Source organism: Gorilla gorilla, chromosome 8, assembly GCF_029281585.2.
Source record: "Gorilla gorilla gorilla isolate KB3781 chromosome 8, NHGRI_mGorGor1-v2.1_pri, whole genome shotgun sequence".
NCBI lineage: Eukaryota > Metazoa > Chordata > Mammalia > Primates > Hominidae > Gorilla > Gorilla gorilla.
The window spans coordinates 137,832,083-137,856,538 of record NC_073232.2 but is presented as its reverse complement, the minus strand read 5'-3'; the positions used below and the strand labels follow the sequence as shown (position 1 = coordinate 137,856,538).

General features: G+C 43.2%; 1 protein-coding gene and 2 long non-coding RNA genes across 3 annotated transcripts in view; 2 read left to right on the top strand and 1 right to left on the bottom strand.

Annotated features, from left to right (window-relative positions):
* Nucleotides 1–9,513, top strand: part of TEX36 (testis expressed 36) — a 107,386-nt gene extending 97,873 nt beyond the window's left edge. Inside the window, exon 4 of the mRNA XM_019035106.4 lies at nt 9,161–9,513. Within this exon, the coding sequence (XP_018890651.2) occupies nt 9,161–9,286 (126 nt within the window). The 3' untranslated portion in view covers nt 9,287–9,513. The remainder of the gene's footprint in view (nt 1–9,160) is intronic.
* On the bottom strand, nt 7,669–11,665 carry LOC101147528 (uncharacterized). Its single transcript, XR_175701.2, has 5 exons — nt 11,487–11,665; nt 10,897–11,011; nt 10,034–10,155; nt 9,683–9,780; nt 7,669–7,824 (listed from the first exon to the last, which is right to left on the bottom strand). It is a non-coding gene; the product is annotated as an uncharacterized lncRNA (long non-coding RNA).
* A 142-nt stretch (nt 11,666–11,807) lies between these two features.
* Nucleotides 11,808–18,577, top strand: LOC129525059 (uncharacterized). The gene is made up of 3 exons (XR_008669089.2): nt 11,808–12,323; nt 15,984–16,112; nt 17,854–18,577. It is a non-coding gene; the product is annotated as an uncharacterized lncRNA (long non-coding RNA).
* Nucleotides 18,578–24,456: the final 5,879 nt, after the last annotated feature.

Genomic DNA, 24,456 nt, shown 5'->3' with positions numbered 1-24,456 from the left:
TTACTGAACTTAGATAAAATACCACAAGTCAGGGCTTCTGTGCAAACCCAACGGACTGGACCACACATCCCAGTCCTATGGGACAGTTAGCTCCTATAGGGCAGGGAAGTTTCCAAACCTTCCTAGGGTTCCATGCTAGGGCTGAAAGTAAAACTGACAAAGACAGCTTAACAGCAGAAACGAATCCAAATCATTAAATGAAAGTTTTATGTGACATGGGAGCCTTCCCAAGGAAATGAAGTCCCAAAAGCCTGGGGAAAACTATGGATTTTGATGCGAAGTCTGATGAAAGAAGTGGATAGTTGTGGAGAAACGTGACTGTACACAAAAGGGGTAACAAACTGGGTGAGTTGTGTGGGGGAATCCAGAAAGCCCTGTTTGTTCGGATTCTTTGTCTCTGTAAGACTTTCCTTCCCTTCTACACATAGGGTAGGACACCTGTCCCATGAGGGCTTACAAGGGAAAGAGAGATCAGAGTGACCTTCCCATATTTTATGGCTAGCTTTGGGGTAGAGGAGTTCTAGTTTCTTTGATCCACCTTGGGGGAGAGGATTTTTGTTTTCTATGACAGGCCTTGGGGGAGAAAGCGGAGAAGGTTGAAGAGCCCTTGCTTCTGAGGCCTCCCCAAGCTTCCTCAGCTCAAAGTACTCAGCACACCAACGTGCCATACTTTGGGGTATTGTCTTCTAAGCCCAAGACACTCCCTCTGGGGGTGACTCTTGACCTGCTGGAAGTGGGAGGCGGGAGGGAATTGCGCAGGTACATCCTCTCCACTTTCTCCCTCTGGGAACTCGTCCATGGTATAGCTCCTCCTCGCAGGCCCTCGGGACACACCTTAAGCCAGGGGATGACTGACCTGCTATGTCTTTGTGCAGTTTGTCGTGAGATCTCAGTCAACACAGTGACTCATCACACAGCATTTGTGTTTTTCCTGGTGTTTTTCTTTCGATTCTTCTCAAGGTCTCTTCCCGGAGCTTGCACCTCCCTAAGAAAGTATCAGCAGGTTAATCCTTGCCTAAGGCTGTATTTTCTAATGGACCCATGTTGAGACATTTATCTGAGCTATTGTTTAAAATGATGTTGAAGGCTATCTATGACATGAAGAAACATTTGTATTGGGTCCATGAAACAGCAGATGTTCAATATGTGTAGTAGTCCTCTCAGGCTGCTGTAACAAAATACTACAGGAGGGATGAACTATGTGACAGAAATGTATTTTTTCACATTTCTGCCCTTTGGAAGTCACAGTTGGTTTCTAGTGAGGTCTCTCCCCTTGGCTTGTAGACAGCTATCTTCTTGCTGCTGCATTCTTACAGAGGCTTTCCTCTGCACATTAGAGGAGGAGAGAGAGAGAGAGAAATCTCTGGTGTCTCTGCCTCTTCTTACAAGTACACTATTCCATTGGATTAGGGCCCCACACTTATGATGTCATTTAACCTTAATTAGCTCCCTAAAGGTTCTATCTCCAAATACAGTCACCTTGGTGGTAAGGGCTTCAACAGATGAACTGGAGGTAGGAGATGCATTTCAGATCAATGTTTTCATCCTTGTAAAAAACATAAAGAAAAACTTTGGAAGGAAAATACCAACATATTAATGGCTGTTAAAATTAGGGGTAGGATTACGAGGATTATTTTTATACTCTTATTTCTGAATTATCTACATTTATTAAAAACCCATTTGTATCAGTGATCTGTTGCTGCATTACAAGCCACCCCAAAACTTAGTGGGTTCAAACAACATCCATTTTATTTGTGGACAGTTTTGTGTGTCAGCAGCTTTGGCTGGGCTCTGCTGGGCAGTGATTCTGCTGGTCTTGCCTGGAGTCTTTCAGGTGGCCCTAGTCTGGTAGCTGTCCTGGGGCTGTTGGGTACAAGATAGACTCATAACATGGCAGGCACGCCTCTCTCTCGAGGTGGTCTTTCATGTCCACAGTGCCAGCTGGGACTTTTTTTGCATAGTGGCAGCAGCTCGAAGAGGACAGGAGTGGAAGATTTGAGGTCTCTGAGGCCTGCTCTAAGCTCCCACAGTGTCACTCCCTCCACAACCTGTTGTTCAAAGCAAGTCACAGGCTTGACAGATTTGGGGGTGGTGAGGAGAGACATCTTTTCTGCCTCTCTGGATGGGAGAAGCAGTAAAGTCACAGGATGAAAAGGCTGGAGTACACGGATGGGAAGAATGATCAGACTCTTTGCAAATGATCTACCATACTGTTTTAAAGAATTTTTTAGTTTCTTCCAGGCTATGTATCTACATAGAGGCAATAATAATGGCTGACACTTATATAATTATTTTGTGCCAGACTCAAGATTCTATTTGGACTTGAAGGAAAACATTTTAAAAGTATTACATAAGTCCTACAGCTGATATTTTTAACCAAAATAGATGGGCTTTTTGCTAGAGTCTGAGTGTGTCCTCTACAATTCACATGCTGAAATTCAATCGCCAGTATGATAGTATTGAGAAGTTCTGCCTTTAGGAGGTGATTAAGTCGTGAAGACTTTGCCCTCATGAATGAGATTAATACCTTACAAAAGAGGATCCATGCAGCATTCAAAACAAAAAGAACCTTTTGTTCTTCCACCCTTTCTGCTATGCAAAAACACAGCGTTCATTCCCTCTGGAGGAGGACACAGCAAGAGGCACCATCTTGAAAACACAGACCATGCCCTTACCAGACATTGAACTTGCAGGCACCTTAATTTTGGACTTCCAGCCTCCAGAACTGTGAGAAATAAATTTCTGTTGTTTGTAAGTTACCCAGTCTCGGGGATTTTGTTACGGCAGCACAACTGAACTAAGACAGCCTTCCTCTCCACCCGTTCAAATTAGTGAAATTTACAACGTATGTATCAGGGAAAGTAAACTTCAATTTAGTTCCTGGCTGCTGGACAGATTGTCAGATTTGTGCTAGTGATTAGAAGAATAAATTTCCCACAATTCTGCAATTAAAATCCTACCAGTTTTCCATTTCTGATTGTGTGGTAGGATAGGACCATCTCCCAGTTTCTTAATATTATTAGATTAGCAAGAAGATGTCTAACATGACTCAGTGTTGTTCTTGAGAAATAATTAGCTACCTAAGTGGAATAGATCTCCATGGAATACAACTATATCTCTTTTATAACATTTAAATTTGGAGGCTTAATTATCCAGTGAAAAATTGTCACTTTAGCACTTTAGTCCATTTGGCTATATATTGACATTATTAAAATGCTTTCCTGGTCTTTATGCAAATTGCTTTTTTAAAAAAACCAATTTATCTCCTAGCAACCCAAAGTGAAATAAGTGCTGAAAAATACCACTTCAAGAAGACTTTGAGCTCTTAATCCATGTAAATTCCTGAGGTTTATTTATTGACTGTCTGAATGAACAAATGATGAATTGTTGCCTTTAGGTGTAGGCCGCTGAATCACTCTCTAAACTAAACTTTTAAGCAGCTAAGTAAGCAGTCAAGTTCACTCAAATAAATGATAAAATCCAGTGCACTTGGCCACCATTTTGGATCTGTAGGCACGCACGCAGCAGAATGGAAGAACCAAACTTAAAGTTAGGTATGTGCATTTATTTGAAAGACATGACCATGCTCTTGAGACTGGGGAAGTTGTCTGTTTTTAGGGATGCACCCTGGCCCTGTGGAGCTGGCAGCCACCTCACCTTCCAGAGCCTGAACTTCCTCCTCTGTGAAATGTGCAGAAAATTTGTGGTCTAGAATTTGAGGTTAAGAAGATACAGTTAAATTATGGGAGTGAAAGTGCTTTACAACTAGACATCACTGAGGTGAAACTCATGATTCTTCTTAGGGATGATGCAGCTGTTAGGATACAGGCTGCCAGCCCTCCCTGAGGGCACCACTCCACCCCACCCCTGCGGGATGCTGCTGGCCATCTCTCTGAGCATGTTCCTTGGCTTTCTTACTCCCTTTGCCTTGCCATGGGAAGGCACTCAGATTCGCTTCCTCCAGCTGGCTGAGTCGGGAAAACCACCCCTTCCCTGAGGTCTGGTGAGAGCCCCTGCTTACCCCCTAAGACCATGCGTCACTGTGGCCTTGTATGAGTGGAGCTCAGCCTCCTCCTCTCACTGCTGCCTCTGTGGCTGAAGCCAAACTCTGCTCGATGCAGGCTTCTTTGGGTGGGAGGACAGACAGCTACTTACCCTCTACAGGGATATGCCCAGTTCATGGCATCTGGGCCTCAATTATTTCCATGGGTTGGGAGGTGCGAGCTCAGATAAGGTTGAGAGACCACCATCCTACATCCCCCAGTGACCACTTCTCTCAAAATCCCAGGGTTGAGTGATTTACCCACCTTCTCTGTTTCATGATTCTTTGCTTGAGAATGACAGGATTTAATTCAATTACTCAACCTTCGGGGGGAAAAAGGCAGAGACTGAACTGGCTTTAGGGATAACCCACAGACAGGCCATTCCTGATTAGTTTGGGTTCCCTAAAAGCTGACTCCGAGAGAAGTAGGTGAGTGCAGGTAGTTTACTTAAAAGGTGTTTCCAGAAAGTCCTTGTAAGGACGTGGGGGAAAAGTGGGACAGGAAATTGAGAATACCCAGGAGGATATGCCCGAGTGGGGAGCTACCCAGGAGGATGTGCCCGAGGGGTGAGTTATGCAGGAGGATGTGCCTGGGAGGATGAATTACCCAGGAAGATGTGCCTGAGTGGTGAGTTATACTAGGGGCAACAGGGCCTTTCTGGTAGGGACCCTCTGAGAAGCCATCGCATCAGCCTCAGAATCTTCTCGGTACTAGAATGGCAGGCTGGGGGTGTTTGTCAATCAACTCCCGTCCCTGACTGAGGGTTGTCCCTGGGAACCTAAATCTCCCTGTTTAGGGTGTGCCTGGTTGCATCAGAGACAGAACAAGGTGGAGAAAGGCCTCAGGAAGAGAGGAAACATGTGGGGACTTGAGATGGGAGGGAAGCTGTCCCTAGGCTGCTGCTGCTGCTAGAGAACTCAGGTGGGCCAGGGCTATGGGGTGAGCACCAACACCTTCTACTCTGAGCACAAATGTCCTTGGGACTCCTTTGTCTGTGTCTGCTGGTTTTTTCACTCTCTCTGGCAGCAAGTGGGCTTTCTTCAGGTTGCTCCATCTCAGGCCACTCTGGGCTGAGGTTCTTAGAGATTATAGAGGACTCTTCCCTTCCAGCTCCAGGCAGGAAAGTCCCAGGGAAGGACTCTGATGGGCCTGGTTGTGTCATGTGACCATCCCTATGCCAATCATGGTAGTCAGGGTGATGGAAGATTATGATTGGGCCGGGATGGGTCATTTCCCTAGCCCTGGTCAGAGGGATGGGGCCTGTAACTGGAAGCGGGAGGCTGAGGCCAGTAGAAGCTTGCGCCCTTTCTGGTCATTGGACTTTGACCAGGACCAGCCATCCCACCTAGCGGGCTTCAGTAATGTGGGCCCTTGGTGACAAGGGTTGGGGTCTGATCCCTTCCCTCTCAGAAGCTTCTGGGACCTAAGTTTATGTTTTCTCTTTTCTTCCCTCCAGCAGTCTTCAAGCTCAAAAGTTTCTTTCCTCCCCTTTACCCCTCCAGGCACTGGGACAGGCAGGAAGCCACTTAAATCTCATAGCCCTGTCTAGCTGGTGTATTTTATGGTATTCTGGGAAAACTCTCCTCTTCCATTTATCAGGCATGAATAAAGTTGGAGAAAAGCTTTTGACAAAGGGTACTACCACAAAAGAGCAAATGGAGAGTTTTTAAATATATTTCACACCTTAGGGCACTTGACATTTTAGTTAGAGTCACGCTTTTGCTTTCCTGTACTAGAAATAAGACTTTCACTTGCCTGACTTTAATGAATGTTAAAGGGATCCTTTCATGGTTTAAAGACAAGTCCAATGTGCAAGAAACTAGTGGTAAAAACCAAGCAGCCATTTGTTGGAGAGAAGCTGACACTCCAAAATCTCCTCCATGTCTAATAATACAGACCATGCCTTTTCAGAACTGCATGTTCATTCATTCTTTTATTCAACTAATATTTATTAAGTACCCAACAGGTACTTTCTAAATCATGTTGACCAAGATCTAACAACATTCTTGTTTTCAAGAAGCTTACTTCAAACTGGGGAGACTGTATTAGTCCATTCTCACATTGTGCTAAAGTACTAGCTGAGACTAGGTAATTTATAAAGAAGGGAGGTTTAATTTCCTCACAGTTCCACAGGCTGTACAGGAAGCATGGCTGGTGAGGCCTCAGGAAACTTACAATCATGGTGGAAGGTCAAGGGGAAGCAGGCATGTCTTACACGGCCAGAGAAGGAGGAAGAGAACAAAAGGGAAGGCGCCACACACTTTTAAGCAACCAGGTCTCACGAGAATTCACTCACTATCATGAGAAAAGCAAGGAGGAAATCCACCCCCATGATCCAATCACCTCCCATCATGACCCTCCTCGAACAATGGACATTACAATTCAACATGAAATTTGGGCAGGGACACAAATCCAAACCAAATCAGAGCAAGAAGATGGGCATGAAGGAATGAGAAAGCAAGTGACATGATTTGACTGTGTCCCCACCCAAAATCTCATCTTGAATTGTAATCCAAATTATAATCCCCACGTGTTGGGTGAGGGGCTTCATGGGAGGTGATTAGACCATGGAGGCAGTTCCCCCATGCTGTTCTCATGATACTGAGTGAATTCTCATGAGACCTGGTGGTTTTACAAGGGGCTTTGCCCCCCTTCCCACTGCATTTTTCCTTCCTGCTGCCTTGTGAAGAAGGACGTGTTTGCTTCCTTTTTCACCATGATTGTAAGTTTCCTGAGGCCTTCCCAGCCATAAGGAACTGTGAATCAAGCCTCTTTTCTTTATAAAATACCCAGTCTCAGGCAGTTATTTATAGCAGCGTGAAAACGGACTAATACGGCAAGCTTCTTTCCAAGAATGAGTGTGCCAGAAATGAAGTAAAGCAGAAGTTATTCAGGGAAGCCTCACCAAGGAAGGCATTTTTGAGTCAATATCTGACTAATCAGGAGTCCTTTGTGTAATGAGTTGGGGAGGAGACAGATAGAGGCATGAGCATGTGCCAAGGCCCTGAGGCAGGAACGAGTTTGGGGGCTTCAAGAACTAGGAAGGAGGCATGGGCGACCAGGGCACAGCATGTGGGGAAAGGTAGAGGTGGGTCAGAAAGGGAGTCCATCAGCAGGGCTACAAATGAGGGTTTTGGTGTCAGGGCAACAAGAAGCCATTGAGGGCTGTGAGCAGGGGATTGGCACAGGTGGGTTTGGTTTTTGAGAGGTTGCTCTCACTACTGTGGGGATAATGGCTGAAGGGACCACAGTAGTTTAGGCATGAGATGGGGTGGTCTGGCCATGGGTGTAGCAGAGGAGATTCTAGAGGTAGAGCCACAGAATGTTTATAGACTGGACAGACAGGATGGAAAATGAGAGGAGGAGGGACGACAAGGTACCCCACCTTCCCTTGGCTCTGTTCTTCAGGGACAGCAGAGCCCGCTTAAAGCTGGGTAAGCCCATAGCCAAATGAACTCTTTTCTGAGTCATTGAAAATACCTGGGTCCTGTCCACGTTATCTTGGGAAAAAAGAAAATTCAAGTCAAAGAATCACTGAAAATTCAGTTCTGTTAACTGACGACAATTTAATTCCAGTTGAAATGTCATTCCTGTGCCAGCAAACAAGCTCTACTCAATCACTATCCTTGTGTGACCCAGGGATTTATTTTCATCATCCATAGTAGTCAAGTTGAGCTAAACCAGAATTCCATTTTGACGTGAATTTCAATTAAGCAGCTCAAGCCTGTGGGTTTGGATCCACGTATTATCAGCAGCTCTCAGAACAGCATCCTCTCCTCACCTGAAGCAGAAAGTGCTTTTAGAAAACCCTGTTATCGCCCACAACCCACTGTAAATCCATAGGTTCTCTGGGAAATTACTCTTTTCCCCGCAGTGGGCTGTGGCAGGAGAGCACCACCCTCCACTAGCATTCAAGGCTGTCCAGTGGACTCAGTTATTTAAAAAATGGGGAAAAATAAATTTAGTGATTAATGACTATAATGCTGATAAGTATAGCCATTTCAAGGCATGCTCTCATAGAATATGACATTTGTTTATTTCAGCAGCCCTGTGAGAGTCACCAAGACCTGCCCTTTTTAATCTTTCTTTCTCCTCTCTTTGCTCACATTCCCCCGGAAACCAAAAAAAGTCAGTACTCCTTCCAGTTATTTGTGCAGTCTACAAACTTTTTCTGCCAAAGAGCTGAGTAGGAAAGGAAGTGGATTGTGCAGGGAACAGAGTCAAAGGAAATAACATGAGAAAATCCTTCTGTTATAATTTTAAGTAAAAAGAGCAGGATGCAAAATTGTCTATACAATATGGCAGGACTATATTAAACACGTACATGTGCCTGGAGAAAAAAGACTTGGAGGAAATACTCTATCGTGTTAATTACAGTTGTTTGGAGATGACAGGATTATGGGTGATGTTTTCACTCCACATTTTAAATTATTTTTTATGATTTAAAATAATGAATACTTATATTCAATTTTTGTGTGTGTGTTCTTTTTTTTGAGACACAGTCTCACTCTGTACCCCAGGCTGGAGTGCACTGGTGCAATCTCAGCTCAATGCAACCTCTGCCTCCCAGGCTAAAGTGATGCTCCCACCTCAAGCCTTCTGAGCAGCTGGGATTACAGGCGTGCGCCAACATGCCTGGCTAATTTTTTGTATTTTTAGTAGAGACAGGGTTTCGCCATGTTTCCCAGGCTGGTCTCCAACTCCTGGGCTCAAGCAATCCTCCTGCCTCCACCACCCAAAGTGCTGGAATTACAGGCGTGAGCCACTGCACCCAGCCTGATATTTACTGTTTTGTCCATGCAGAAGAGCACCTGAGACCTCCTGGAAAACTTCCTGCCTGGTTTCAACCCTGTGCTTCTGCTGAGGGCTGCCCCTCATTGTACCCCATCCTTCCAGTCGGAGAGATAGACCCAACTGAGCCAGTAATGATATCCCATTCCCTTGTCCCAGTTCATGGATGGGCCTAGGGCTCAGGCTAAGTCTCACTAAATCCTTCTCTGGGGTGTTTTTAAAGCTTGGGCAGGGAGAATAAGGCCCCTTTTCCTCTCTGATTGCTGAACTACAAGGATTTAAGCACACAACTACTCATGGTTCTACATCTTCCCTCTTCCTCACAGGAAAGAATGACAGCAACGGACTCACAGGGAGAACCAGAAAAGAGACAAGAGTTCTGTGAGCCAGTGAGGACCCAGTCCATTCCTCATCCAGGCCTGAGAACTAATGCACCCCTCCTTGCAGTGTGAGCTCTTTGGGAGCAAGTTTCTGTCACCCATTCCCCAGAGTCCTGACTAATAGAGTGTGTATTAGTTGGGAAGAAAAGGACCTTTTGTCTTAGCCTAGCTAGTTAGTAACCACCAGGATTTATTCAGCATTCTTGGAAAAATAAATTTCCAGCTATGGAGAAATCCTCTTATTCTGCTTGCCTGTGTGGGCGCAGGTATTAATAGGGCTATCTCCCTGGCAGGAAGAATGATCTGTCTAATGGTCTTTTTTGTTTGCCCTCTTAAGCCAGTGAGATGATGTTTGTCCTGTTGTTTCACTCTCAGAGTAAATGTATAAACCCTAAAAATCAGATAGGACCACTCTGCCCCTGACAGAGCATCTTTTGGAGTTGTATGAGAGCATCTCAAAAGGAGTACCTTCATCAGTAATTCCAAAGGGTGACTTCCCCGACGGATGTGAAGTTTACTCAATGTTGTGCAAACAGAAACCGTCCGGTGTAGACACGGTGAGTCCTCTACAGAAAAACACACAGCTTTTTACACATGCAAGGCCCATCCCATGCAGCGAGAGCACGTCTGAACTTTGCATTGTCCTGACTGTCCTTCAGGCAGAGGCATCCAGGAGTTAGGGGAGCAGGAAGGACCTAGAGGGACTCAAGAACTGGGAACACTGGTGTGGCTGGCCCAGGGAGGAGGTGGGCAGGCCCCGGCTCCATGAAAGATGGGTGTGCCATGGCTCCTTCACAGTTACCACGTGGAGGTACTCACATGTTCATCCAAGACTCAGGGACTGTCTCAGCATTATGGCTCTGAAAGATAGGTCCAGGCTGGGGCTGGAGCTACAGAGAGCAGGAGTTGCTCATGTTGAAGGCTGGGCTGCAGGGCTGGCTCTGATGTAGCAGCGGATTAACAGGTTAAGGCAGGAAAATTGAGGCACCAGTCAGTCCATTCATTCACCCATCCATTTATCCATCTAGCCACCCACAAAAATATTCTGAGCATCATAAGCCAGGCACCATGTCAGGCACTGGCAGTACAACACCACATCAGACGGGTAGCCCCTGACCTCAAGGAACTTGCAGTCCGGTCACGAACAAAGATGAGGAAGTGGCAAGTGTGCAATAGGAAAATGGAGTCTCTAGCGGGTTGCCACCCATTGAAGGAGTTAGGTGGGAATGGCTCTGAGCCAAGTTCTGTTGGGGAGTAGGAGGTAGGGGAGGAGATGGCAAAGGCAGTGAGAGGTGGGGGAAGCAGGAAAGGCAGGCTTGGTTGAGGAAACAGCATGTTCAAAGGCCTAGAGGCAAGACGTGGAAGAAAGGGGTTTCAGGCTGTCTGGGGCATAGAGTGTGGGCGGAGGAGTCTTGAAAGATGAGAGAATGGGTTGGGGAGGTGGGGAGGCCCCATGTTTAAAGATTTATAAGCTGGGTTTAAGAGGATTTTGTTTTGTTTTGTTTTTGTTTTTTTACACAAGATCTCACTCAGTTGCCCAGGCTGGAGTGCGGTGGCGCCATCAGAGCTTACTGCAGCCTCAAACTTCTGAGCTCAACCAATCCTCCCACATAGTTAGGACTACAAGCATGCACCACCTTGCCTGGCTAATTTTTTTAAAAAGTTTTAAAATGAGATCTCACTGTGTTGCCCACGGTGGTCTTGAACTTCTGAGCTCAAGCAATCCTCTTGCCTCCACCTCCCAAAGCGCTGGGATTTCAGGCGGGAACCACAGTGCTTGGCCTGAGTGTGGTCTTTCTGGTGAGAGCAGTGGAGTGACATGAAAGGTTTTTCAGCAGAGAATTGTCAGGTCTGGGTTTAAGAACAACCCTGGCTGCTACATGTAGAACGAAATGGAGGAGGGGAGACTGCAGGGTGGGAGAAGCTTGCCTGTCCCCGCTCCTTCCTTTCGGCCCACCATCACCTTCGCCCCTATCCAATTCTAGAGCCGAGTTCTCCGTGTGGGAGAAGTCCTCCCTACAGAGAAGCAGAGGTCATAACGGTGCTGTTCCCTGTTCTGTGTCCCCAGCTGGGCACTACGCCTGGCACTAGGAGGTGGGCAATAAACATCCGTTCCCCGATGAACGGCCACCCGAATCAATCTGTAGGAATCCATGTTCTGCCTTAAATCTCAGCATTGTCCATTCCTAGCTATGGGGCCTTGGTCTCACTACCAAGTCCTTCCATGTCTCCGTTTCCTCACCTGTACAATGGTGGGAATTATTTTACTTACCTCATACTTTTGTTGGGAGGATTGAATTACATAAAACACATGAGGCCCATGCCCGGCACCTGATAAATGTTAATATTCTTGGGCTGTGGAGGTTCCTTTGCCAGGTGACGGAAGTGGAAGCCCCCTCCTCTCAGTCAGGGCCAGCACAGCCAGGGCTGGGAAAGTGTGGGAGGTGGAATAATGGCCCCTTGAAGATGTCACAACCTAGTCCCTAGAGCCTGTGAATATGCTATGACACAGGACAATGAAGGTTGCAGATGGAATTACGGTTGCCAACCATTCCCTCAGATGGGGAGAGTCTCCTGGATCATCCAGGTGCTCCCAAAGTCATCACAGGGGTCCCCGTGAGTAGAAGACGGAAGCAGGAAAGAGTCACCATCAGGTGACATGGGAATGACTCAACCTGCCATTGCTGGTTTTGAAGATCCAGGGAGGGGCCACTGCCAAGGAATGAAGCAGTTTCTAGAAGCCTGAAAAGCCAAGAGCACAGATTCACCCTCGAGGCCCCAGAAGGAAGCAGTCCTGCCAACACCTTGACCCTCGCTCAGGGAGACCCGGTTTGGACTTCCACCCTCTGGAACTGTGAGATGATACATTTGTGTTGTTTTAAGCCACTAAGTCTGTGGGAATCTGTTACAGCAGTGACAGGAAATCAATAAGAAGAGAAGGCCCCAAATCCGTAGATGTGGGGAGCCAGGGCAACACGCCAAGGCTGAACGCTGGCTGCAGGGCCCACCTTGGGGAAACTTGGGGGAGCTACTCCTCCCTCACGGCAGCCATGGCATTAGCGGGAGCTGTCAGTCACTGGGCTTGGAGCACACAGCTACACTTCTGGAGGTACGCATGGGGTCCCTGGGATTACTGAACCGAGGCTGGGGAGAGAGGGAGGCCCTCTTGGGTGGCACAAGTGGTCCACATGGGAGGTAGGTGGTGGTGGTGGCCATACTCACAACAACATCCTGCTACAACAGGGCATCTGGCAGGAGCCATCAGCAGCCAGGAGGGCAGCAGAGGGGTCGGGGCAGGTGCTGAGCAGCCCCTCAGCAGCCCCAGCCCCTGGAGGTCTGCAGGAAAGTACAATGCTCGGTGCCCCCCTAACCCCCACTCCCTCCCAGTGGCTGAGTTAAAAAACAAAGGGTGAAGAGAAATGGAAGTGTTGCTAAAGTTCCAGGAGCGACAGTGGATGAGCCTGGGGTGAAATGTCTGTCGCTGGGTACAAGAAGGCCACCTCCTGACATTGGTGGGGCCCAGCACATGAGTGCATGCTAAAAACAAATGTGTTAAATATGGTAAAAATATGTTTGTAGTTTGTACATGACAGAAAGTTGGCAAAACTTCAAAGATAACTAAATTTAATTATTATTGTGTATGTTTAAGCATTTTACTGATGGCTCGGTGATGGATTGGTAATAAAATTGGGATGCATAACTCATAAATTATATACTTATTCCATAAAATTTATATTTCTCATTTTTATTTCAGTAAAATCACTAATTATCTTGTTATAATAAAGATTTCCATATAATTTACATGTCACATGGAATAATGCCAAATTAGACAACATTTCTTGAGTTATCATAGTTCTTAGTTTTTTATTAACTTCAAATTGAAGCAGTAGCTGCTGAAGTCATCAATAAACTTCTTCCAGTAATACTTAGATGCCAAAATAGACCATGAATTTTACATATCACGTATGCAATATGATAAATTATTGCAGAAAATGTTATAAATTATTATAATTTTGTCATATATACAATAATCATGTATTTAGCAATTTTAGCCATCTCTTAAAGCAGTGTCTAGATTGATTTAATATTTCTCAATTTCTTCTTTCAAATTTTTAAATGCTGGGATATTATGAAGAAAGCTGAAAATGTTAGTAAATTGCTCAATTTTTTCATATCCCTACTCAACTAAGACTCTTCTCTGATCCACAGTACCCCCAAAATATTATCTAAGGAAAATTCATTTGGGAATTATTTTTATGTAGCTCTTCTTCCCAGTGACTCAATTATTTTTGTTTCCTTGTTCTAATTTCTTTACATTTTATTGGAATGTCACACATTTTACGTGTATTTTCTTTTGATTTAGAAAACTCTCTCTTTAAAATTTCAAAAAATTCGTTTTAATATTTAAAAGATGAGGTAGCCACACTTAAATTATTTTTTCTTTTGAAAGCTTCTGATAATATAATTGAGAGCAAGCAACAATGTATACCAAAAGATTATGGATAGTGCAAATTCAAAGTAAATTTAATTTTCTATTCATGCACTTTTTTTGTAGATCTTCTGTTACTTTGCCTAACTCTTCTCCTGTCTTGTTTAAATGAAATCTAATTCCTTGAACAGCATTTAGTTGGCATTCCCACCATATGCTGAGAGAGCTTGTAAGGTCAAATTGGATATATGTTTCACGAAGATGTTCCCTCTTCGGGTGGGTCCAGAAACTACCCTTCAGACTTGCTTAATTGTTCTGAAAGTTGCATCACCACAGGTCAAGTTGAGACCACGTGTCCTAGCAACAGATTTATACTATGGGCTTTACAGTGGATGCTGCTGAATTTTCCGCCAAAATTCTGGCCTATACACCTTTTCCTTTACCAAGTATGTTCCTGCCATTTTCATAGACTTAGCTTCACAATCTTTTAACTTAATTCCTAAAATTGTAAGTTATCTTTCCAGTTCCTCATTTAAATCGAAACCTGTACTTCTAGGTGTGGAGACAATGTAATTAATATGTTCTTGTTTCACTCTTCAACAGTACATATCATATATGTTAGTTGTTCAACATGATCTTTGTCCCTGTGACCATCATCTAATTGCATTGAGTAATATTTACCTACTTTTGTGTGTTACGTATGATTTATTCTCTCACTCTATTACCTACTAAATTAGTAATCTCATTTTGAATTATTCATCCTAGATAGTGACTGTTTTATTACTTTTATTCATGTTACATTTTTGGCCCTTCTAGCATAAAAATTGGAGTTATTTCTATTAAACCTAGAATTCTTTTATTGCTTCTATGAATATGGTGCTTGTTAATACGTGAAAAGCATCATTTCTCTTGGTTACATATTGGACCCCTAATATTTTTTTTCAGAACATCACAACAATGTTCTAATCTGGTGTGCACTTATCATTGTTGAATATTATTGGGGGTTTGGCCTATTTTTCAATTTCTAGTATTTACATGCGTATTTTTTTTATGTGTGTGAATGACATTTTGTGTTATTTTAATTAAAAATCCAAATGTTTCTGGTCAAAAATAACTTATTTGGCCAACACTCATCTGGAAAATTGGTGTGAATCACGTAACCCATATAATCAAAAAGTTCAAGTTTCACTTTGAAATATGAAAAACTGGCTCTAGAGATTCTTTTTCCATTTGAAAGAATGTTGGTCTAAAATGAAATACTAAGTTTCCTGCCATGCTCACCCAGTGAAACATCGTATTTGCTCATTTGAATCAGATTGTGTTTTGCTAGAAACATTCTCATGCTGTGAGGGGGATGAGCGCCATTTTTAGGATCGACCTTTAATGAGGGGTGCTCTGGAGACTTGCTCTTTCTCATCCAGGTTGCTGCCTTCAAGGCGGATATTTCTTCCCCTTCTAAAGGGCAGGCCGGAGTTGCACTCCTGAGTTGTGAATTCATTATGAACATCCTCTTTTTCATTCTCATTGCTCTGAGCACTAATTAAATCTTCATGTACTGAAGAATGTGAAGTTCCAGGGATTTCATCGACCTCTTGAAGTTGTGAATTTGATGAGAATCATTTTCTTGCTCATTTATCTTGTTTTGATTCATAATTAAAACTTTATTAAATGTAGCAGTTGTAATGTCTTACTAGCAAATTTTATGTGTCTCATGCTTTTGTATAAGACTTCTCACTTTTATTATTTCAGTTTTACAAAATTTAAGCAAACCATTTCTTTGAAGGTATTATAGGTATTTTTTCTTTTTAGTTTTTTTCTTTTTGAATTCTACTATTTTTATTCCTGTCATGATCTTGCCTTATATTTATTCTTGGTTATTTAAACACTAAAAATAGAATGTAATTGTCTTTTAAGAAAAAACAATTTAAATATATTTGTATTAAAAAGCAAATGTGAAAAAAATAAAAAGCAAATGTGACAAAAATATTATTTTTATATTTTTAAATATTACTTTTAAGAGATGTTAAATTTTAAAATTAAATTAAAAATAGCATAATTAACAAATATAAAAATGAAACATTTTTGAGAAATAAAATTTTTAATTTAATTTTGAAAATTTAGCTCTATCTTATTGAATAGTTTACAATAACAGGATTACTTCCAATTCTAGTGTTCAATGGCCATCTAGTTGTGCATGTAGGAGTTGATACCAGGCTTCATGCATGCCATAGCTAGATCCACATACATGCAAATTTAAGAGTAATATGAATTATTTAACTATTGAAAAATGTTCTTCAGATATTAGATGCAACTGTTGCAAATTATGCACTAATTCTTCAGGACTTCTGGGCCACAAATTAGAATATGAAGAGACAGAAGAAAATAGACTCTCAGCACCATAGAGAAAAAATGCTTCATTATGTGAGAATCCATTTTGTTTGTCTGATCTCAGAAGATGGAGTTGATAAGGTAATTAATTAGTGATTTATCTTACCTAAGCACTTCTACTGCTCAGGTCCTCCCTGATTCTGAAGCAGTGTCTGTTTTTGACACATGCAGGTACAACCCACAAACCTTTGTGGCATTCAGGCTCAGTTACTTTCTGTTTCAAGGAATAGGGCAAGAGATGTAAAGAAGTGTTTCCCTGGGACCTGAGCTATGTTAGTCACCTGAGTAAATGTTTAAGGTGGCAGGTGGCACTATGCCAGCATTACTTGTCAGATCCCATGGGACAGAGGCACCTGTGTATTTTTTTTTTTTTTTTTTTTGAGACACAGTCTTGCTCTGTCACGCAGGCTGGAGTGCAGTGGCATGATCTTAGCTCACTGCAATCTCTGCCTCCCAAGTTCAAGCGATTCTTCTGCCTCAGCCTCCCGAGTAGCTGGGACTACAGGCGCACACCACCACACCTGGCTATTTTTTGTATTTTTAGTAGAGATGGGGTTTCACCATATTGGCCAGGTTGGCCTTGAACTCCTGACCTTGTGATTCGCCCACCTCGGCATCCCAAAGTGCTGGGATTACAGGTGTGAGCCACCGTGCCCGGCTCACCTGTGTATTTTTTTTTTTTTTTTTTTTTTTGAGATGGAGTCTCGCTCTGTCGCCCAGGCTGGAGTGCAGTGGTGCGATCTCAGCTCACTGCAAGCTCTGCCTCCTGGGTTCATGCCATTCTCCTGCCTCAGCCTTCCGAGTAGCTGGGACTACAGGCGCACACCAGCACACCTGGCTATTTTTTGTATTTTTAGTAGAGACGGGGTTTCAGCGTGTTAGCCAGGATGATCTCGATCTCCTGACCTTGTGATCCGCCCTCCTCAGCCTCCCAAAGTGCTGGGATTACAGGCGTGAGCCACAGCGCCCAGCCCCTGTGTATTTTTTAAAACATTCCTTGTGTGTATTTGTGATATGCAGAACCCTCACAATTTCAGAACCTAGGACAGAGGTTCCTCTTGTTTGGAACTAAGGGTAGAACCAACGTTTAAATATTTTTGAATATTGTAAATGAAGAAATTTGGGAAACAAGAGTTTTAGTCCATCTACCCATCCATCCATTTATTCAAATACATTTTTTTTGAGTACTTCCTATGTACTAGGTACTATGCTAGGTGCTAGGGTCACAGACTGGGGGCATTGGGAACCCTTTTGTAGAAGAAAATAGAGAAAGCTATACTGGATGGGACAACATGAAAGCTGGTCTTGAAGAGTCAGTGATCACTAGGGGAGAAGAGAGAGAAAAACAGACGAGAGGGAACAGTCTGTGCAAAGGCACAGATTCATGAAAGGGTTTTAATGTCTAGGTTTGAACATGTCTGATGGGCCAAGTTTCAAGGAGCCCGGAACACACCATATGTCTAGAGAGGTGTGCTGGAGCCTAGTTTTGAGCAGTCTTGTTGCCATGTTAAGGAGTTTATAATTTATCCTATAGGCACTGAAATGAGAGAATTCCTTGACCCCTTTGCAGGACTTGCAACAGGGGTGTGGCTCATTTGCTTGGCCCGCGGTGTGCTCAAACCCTTTTCTGGAGAGGGAGCATGCAGACAGGCAGGTGCAGGAGCCAGGGTGAGCACTTTTGGGCTCCGGCCCCATGGTAGCATCTAGAGTGTGTTACAATTAATGCCCTTAGCAGTTGCTGTTCACAAATGGCTAAGTGTTAAACCAGCTCAGTGGAGAGTCAGGGTGACAGCCTTTTATACCCTGCCTTCTTGGTACCCAGGTCTTTGCCCAGTGTCCAGGAAGAATGAGGTCACTCGGACTTGGAGGATGGTGAATGTGGGGATTTTATTGAGTAATGGAGGTGGCTCTCAGCGGGATGGATGGGGAGCTGGAAAGGAGACGGACTGGAAGATTATCTTCCCCCTGGAGTCCAGCTGTCCCTTGGCCAGTCTCCTCTCTGACCATCCCCAGCCGAACCCCTCCCAACATTCAGACGCACCTTCTCTTCTCTCCTTCTCTGCCTCACCGCCCTGCCGTTCTTCTGCTCTTCTTTTTTTCTGCTCATGGAGCTTGGGGTTTATATGGACACACGATAGGGGTGTGGTGAGCCAGAGTGATCTTGAAGAAGGCAACATTTGGGCACGAAAACAGGAAAGCCTGTTCCCATTTAGGGCCGTGGGTTTCCAGACTTGGGGGTGGGGCCTTTGCCGGGGAAACGCCCTTCTGCTTCCTGTCCGTGTCAGCATGCATGTGATGTAATCATGTGCACAGTTTCAGGGAGGGAACCCTTTTCCTCTACTCTCTTAGGTTTTGTATCGAGGGCCTGAAAATTAAACTGAAAAAAAAAAGACAACATAGCGAGAGAAAAAAACCCTCAGATTTAATTACATATGTGTGTGTGGGAGTTCACAAAGAAATGTGACCCAAGGAAGCAGTTAGAATTTGGGGCTTATGTATCATCTTAACAGGGGAAGGGACACCTCTGGGAGAAATGACTTCTTAGACGAAGGGGAGAAGGGTCACTTATGGAAAAACAATTGTCTTTTTGGAAAAATAAATAAGGCCTTAGGAGAAAAGATGAGAGATATGATGGTTTTGTGACGTTTGTCTGGGATGTAAACCAAAAATAAAATTCAAAGGCCTCCCAGCCCCCCAGTTCAGGCCATGACGGGAACTGGGGGGTCGAACATGCTTAACTATACCCCTCCAGCATTACCATCAATATGGACCTTAAGTCTGATAAGAAACATTTACAATCTAGTCTCTCTGAAGCCTGCTACCTGGAGGCTGCGCAATAAAACCTTGATCTCCACAACCCTTTATCTTAACCCATACATTCCTTTCTACTGACAATAGCTTTTTCAACCAATTGCCAATCAGAATATATTTAAATCTACCTATGACCTGGAAGTGCCCTGCTCCCTTTGAGTTGTCCCATCCTTCCAGATCAAACCAATGTAAACCTTACATGTATTGATTGATGTCTCATGTCTCCCTAACATGCATAAAAGCAAACTGTACCCCAACCATCTTGAGCATGTGTCTGCAGGACCTCCTGAGGCTGTGTCACGGGTGTGTCCTTACCCTTGGCAAAATAAAGTTACCAAATTGATTGATACGTGTCTCAGATACTTTTTGGTTCACAGGGAGTAGGGATTAGAGTTGCTCCTGGGGAGGGAATTTATGACAATTTAGTTTTTTGGGTTTTGTGGAGGCTCTTCTTTTAGGTAGATAAGGGATTTTGGAAACTCAAATGCCTTCAGCTCAAAATAACTTTTATGCCACAGTGGCTTATTCTGGATCACTTCAATATGGAGATTGCTTTGAAATGGGAGAGAATAGAGAACAGAAGATCCCTCTGGAGACTGGATGAGTCTGGGCAAGAGCTATGAAGGTTAAAGTTTAATGTGCACACAGTACACCTGGGGACCTTATTAAAACACAGATTCTGATTTAGAAGTTCTGGGCCGGAGTCTGAAATTCTGCATTTCTACCAAGCTCCCAGGTGTTGCTGGTGCTGTGAGTCCCTGGACCACACTTTAAAAAGGAGGGCTTTGGCAGCAGCAGAGGGTAGAAAGGGGAGGAGACCAGTGAAGGTTCTTGACTTTGACTACACAATAGAATCACCTGGCCCGCATCCAGAGTGATGGCATCCGAATCTCTGGGGGGTGGACACAGATATCAGTGTTTTGTAAAGCTCCCCAGGTGACTAAAACTGCCGGCAAGGTTGAGTGGCAGTGTCATAGAGCCAGTGTCAGCTGAATTTATCCCTCCATAAGCCACACCACTCCCACTCCTGTGTGTTAATTTCTCTGGCTTTTAAAGCCAAAGCTGATTCCTGGCAGAGTGTGCAGAATGGCTTTGGGGAACTGAAAGACAAACTGAAGACAAATGCTTAGTAGGATAGAAGTGATGACCGTTTTATCTCCACCTTCTTTGTTGCTTTTAATTTTGCTGTCTTACTTGGAAATGGCTTTCATGTATCTCGTCTTTCATAGAGTCAGAAAGCACAAACAAAAATCTGCTGTTGTTTATCACAATTGAATAAACATCCTTAAACCTCGAGCTACTCCTGTGAGCCACAGAAGGCTGAGCCAGACAAAAACAAGAATGAAAAAAAAAACAAAAAACAAAAAAACAGTTTTCTTTTGTTTTAAGGAAGGTCAATTGCTTTTTCTAATTATAAAAATTATATGGGCTTATTGTAAAAAATTTCAAACATGATAGACAGATAAAACCTGGAAAGGGGCAGTTCCCCGGGATCTAGTTGTTTTATTTTAATTTCCATTTAGAAAAAAAAGAACTTCGTGAAAAAGCAAGGTAATGAAGCTCAAACGCAATCAGAAGGGAAAACAGCATTCTTGACAAGTTTCGATGGCATTAGCCTATTAGCTTTTTGACTTCCAAACTTTTGCAAATGTGGAACTGTTCTCATCTTCTCACCTGGAGTGATCAGTACTTAATGGTAGTGATTAACTCTCCAGCTCAGAAGGCAACTGGTTATTAAATAACAAACTCCTGCCACGTTATCCTTCTCCAAAAACAATGTGCTCACAAACCCCAGTGTTCTCCTTGCTGGAGCTGTGACATGGCTTTGGGGCAAGTGGCACAAATGAATTCCTCCCCAGGCACACACAAAATCTCTCCACCAGTCCCGCTTACTTGAGGTTTCAGAATAAATGTTGCAACAGACAACTTCCAGTGATTAAACTTGCTTTCTCTGGCAAAAACCCCACGAGTTTGTGCTATTGACGAAATGTTAAGTCATAAATCTGTTAATGGGATTAGGGAAATAAAATATAGATTATTTTTAAAACATTAAATTGGCACAATTATGAGACATCTGGGAAAAATATTAAAGTTCTGTGAATTCTTGAGCATGCCAGAGCCTGAAGGCCAAGGTAGCAGGCTCCATTCGTCATCTTCGGGAGTGGAGTCTGTGCTGGACTAGGAGGTACTCGACTATGTGCAGCCTGTTTGTTTCACTAGCACTAAAGTGGGTATCCAATTTAAAAGGATTGAGGGCTGAGATGCAATGAGTGAAGGAGGGTGGGATGAGATAGCTGGTGGACTGACTTGGATGATAATTTAATAAAGAGAGGAAGATTTAACAGGGCGATGGTGAATGTCATCACAGACACATGTATATCAGGGGTCCCCAACCCCCAGGCCATGGACCAGTACAGGTCCTTGGCCTGTTAGGAACTGGCCACACAGCAGGAGGTGAGTGGCGGGTGAGCCAGCCACTCCATATTGGTGGCATTACCCACTGAGCTCTGCTTCCTGTCAGATCAGTGTGGCATTAGATTCTCATGGGAGCATGAACCCTATTGTGAACTGTGCACGTGAGGGATCTAGATTGCATGCTCCTTATGAGAATCTAATGCCTGATGATCTGTCACTGTCTCCCATCACCCCCCAGTGGGACCATCTAGTTGCAGGCAAACAAGCTCAGGGCTCCCACTGATTCTACCTTATGGTGAGTTTTATGATTATCCAAAACCATCCCCCTCCCCAGCCTGTGGAAAAGTTGTCTTCCGCGAAACTGGTCTCTAGTGAGTGCCAAAAAGGTTGGGGACTGCTGCTATACATGAAATATTTTCACCAAAATGCAATTTTCCCATTTTCTCACCTCTTTTTATTTTCCCATGTAAGGTCAAAAGGAAAGTATTATCAGTTGAGGTTTATTAAATTTAGTCCCTTTTAATCCTCAGGAACCCATCTCTGTACCCCCATTGTTTCCTCAGATGCAGTTAATTCCATTCAACTTCGTGGTGTGTCCTGGGCACTGGCTGGCTGGTCATCAAGAGCTTTGCTCAGGAATAGCCCAGCTACAGTGACTAGATGAATTTTCAAGTTGAGTCCAGTTTCTCACAGTATATATCACTCTTGAAAGGAGAATTTTTTTCATTTTTGATTAATGATGTGGTTTTTCTTGGGGAGCTGATCTACTAATTCAGAATCTGCCACAACCTTGCATTCCGGTAAATGGTTTTCACATTTCAGGGCTCTTTATTTACTCTTCAGTGTTCTGTTGGTGTTCTAGAATACAAAATGGTTCCCACTGAGCCATTTCTCATCTTTCTGAGCATTGCCTTACATTTGAAACATTGGCAAATCAATTCAAGCCACAATCCAGTTATGCTGATTTTGAAGAGAAGTTGGGATCGAGATCCAGAGTTTTTCCCTGAAGGGAAATGGGGAAGATTCATGTATTTTTAGATCCACTCTAATCAACCACAATTGCCTAGATAATTCAGATAGAAATGAGGTCTCTTTCCATTTAAGTGACTAGGTAGTTTAGGCTGTAAATTACCTAGGTGTAAATTTCAGTGTACTCTGTAGACACTGATTGTAAATAACTCACATATTAGTTATCAGGTACTAACTAAATACTTTGCAAAAATTCTTCTCATCGGGAGTCTTGATTTCTTGTTATTTGTGATAATAAAAAAGTAGCATGAAAGCTCTCCAAATATATTAAGTGAAAAATGCAAGATGCAGAAGAAAGTATATAATATGGTACTATTTATGATAAAAGAAGAGAGGAGAAGAATATATGTTTGTATTGGCTTTAAATGCTTTAAGATGTCTGAAAGGAAAAGGTAATAAAAGCAAAAGACAAATCTAATAACGCTAGTCCCTGGCTGAGAGGGATAGGGAGTTGGCAGATAGGAGTTAGGAGTGGGAAGAAGGCTTTCCACTGGGTGCCTTTTGGGATTTTTCGATGCTTGAACAAATAAACTCATTCATGTCAATGAGTAATTTGGCCAAAAACCCAAATAATTATTTAATTAAAAAAAGTAATTGATGATTAGTGATTAAATGATGGAGGGGCATGTTCAGATGCCTCACCAGCTTCCCTTTGGTATTTATCCTTTAACTGAAGGGAACCAGCGAGGCAGGAATAAGGGCTAATGCATTTACCTTTACTCACAAGCCACGCAAGAGGAGCACTTGACTGTCCAGCCTGTGCGGCAGGAAGAACTCAACCACCTTGAAGACTGCTGGCCAGCAACCAATGGAGTGCACACCCAGAAGTCTTGTGCTCCACAGCTCTCCTAGATGGGGCACCTGTGTATGGCTTTGTATGAAGCAGGCAGGACAAGATTGGGTCGTGGGGTCCGGACGTGGCCATCTGACTACATCCAGCTATCATCCCATCAGCAGAGGGATGCTTCTCTTAGAAGACTCCATAGGCCTAGTAGGCAGCAGGCACCCTAACACAGAGAAACAATCCTTTGATTAAAAGATCAAACAGACAACAGTTTAAAAATGGTTAAAATGGTAAATGTTATGCTATTAATATTTTAGCATAAATTTAAATATTAATAATGTAATATACAAAACCTATTGAATTGTATATTTTAAGTGGATGGATTGTATAGTATGTGAAGTATATCTCGATAAAGGTGGTTTTTAAAAATCAGACAAAAGCCCCTGCCACTTTTTCTGAATTGTTGTGAGCTCCTTGAAGGCAGATGCCTTGCCTTTTCCACAGTCATATCCCAGTGCCTTCAGGAGGACTGGCTGAGAACGTTGTCAGGAAATATTTGTTGTCTGAATGATGATTCACATTGGCTATATGGATAGTTCAAATTCACCCATTAATTCTATCTGGCTTACATTGGAAACCACCTCTGTATAAGTATCTGGATCTCCATTACAGCAATCTAGTCATTTTTCTCTTTTTCAATTTTTATGGTTAAAAGCAAAACAAAACAGAAAATCTTTACATTTCTAAGGAAGAAGAAATCACAACTTAATAACAAAAAATCAAATAACAATTAAAAAGCGAGCAAAGGACTTAAATAGATATTTCTTCAAAGATATGCCAAATGGCCAAGAAGCATAGGAAAACATGCTCAATCCCTAATCAGCAGATAAATGAAAATCCAAACCTCACACCTGTTGGATGGCTACTATCAAAAAACCCAGAAAAGAATGAGAATTAGAACCCCTTTGCACTGTTGGTAGGATGCAACAGTGTAAAATGGTGCAAACCCTATGGAAAACAGTACGGATATTCCTCAAAGAAATAAAATTAGCACTCCCATATAATCCAGCCATCCCACCTCTGGGTATGTATGCAAAAGAATTGAAATCAGGGTCTCAAAGAGATATTTGGACACCCATGTTCTAGGCTATTCACAATAGCCAAGAGGTGGAAGTGACCTATCCACCCAGGGATGAATAAATTAACAAAAGGTGGCCTACCCATATGATGGAATATTATTCAGCCTTGAAAAGGAAGAACTCCCGCCTCATGCTACAATGTGGATAGACCTTGAAGACACTATGCTAAGTGAAACAAGCCAGTCACAGAAAGACAAATATGTAAGATTCTACTTGCACAAGGTATCTAAAGGAGTCAAATTCATAA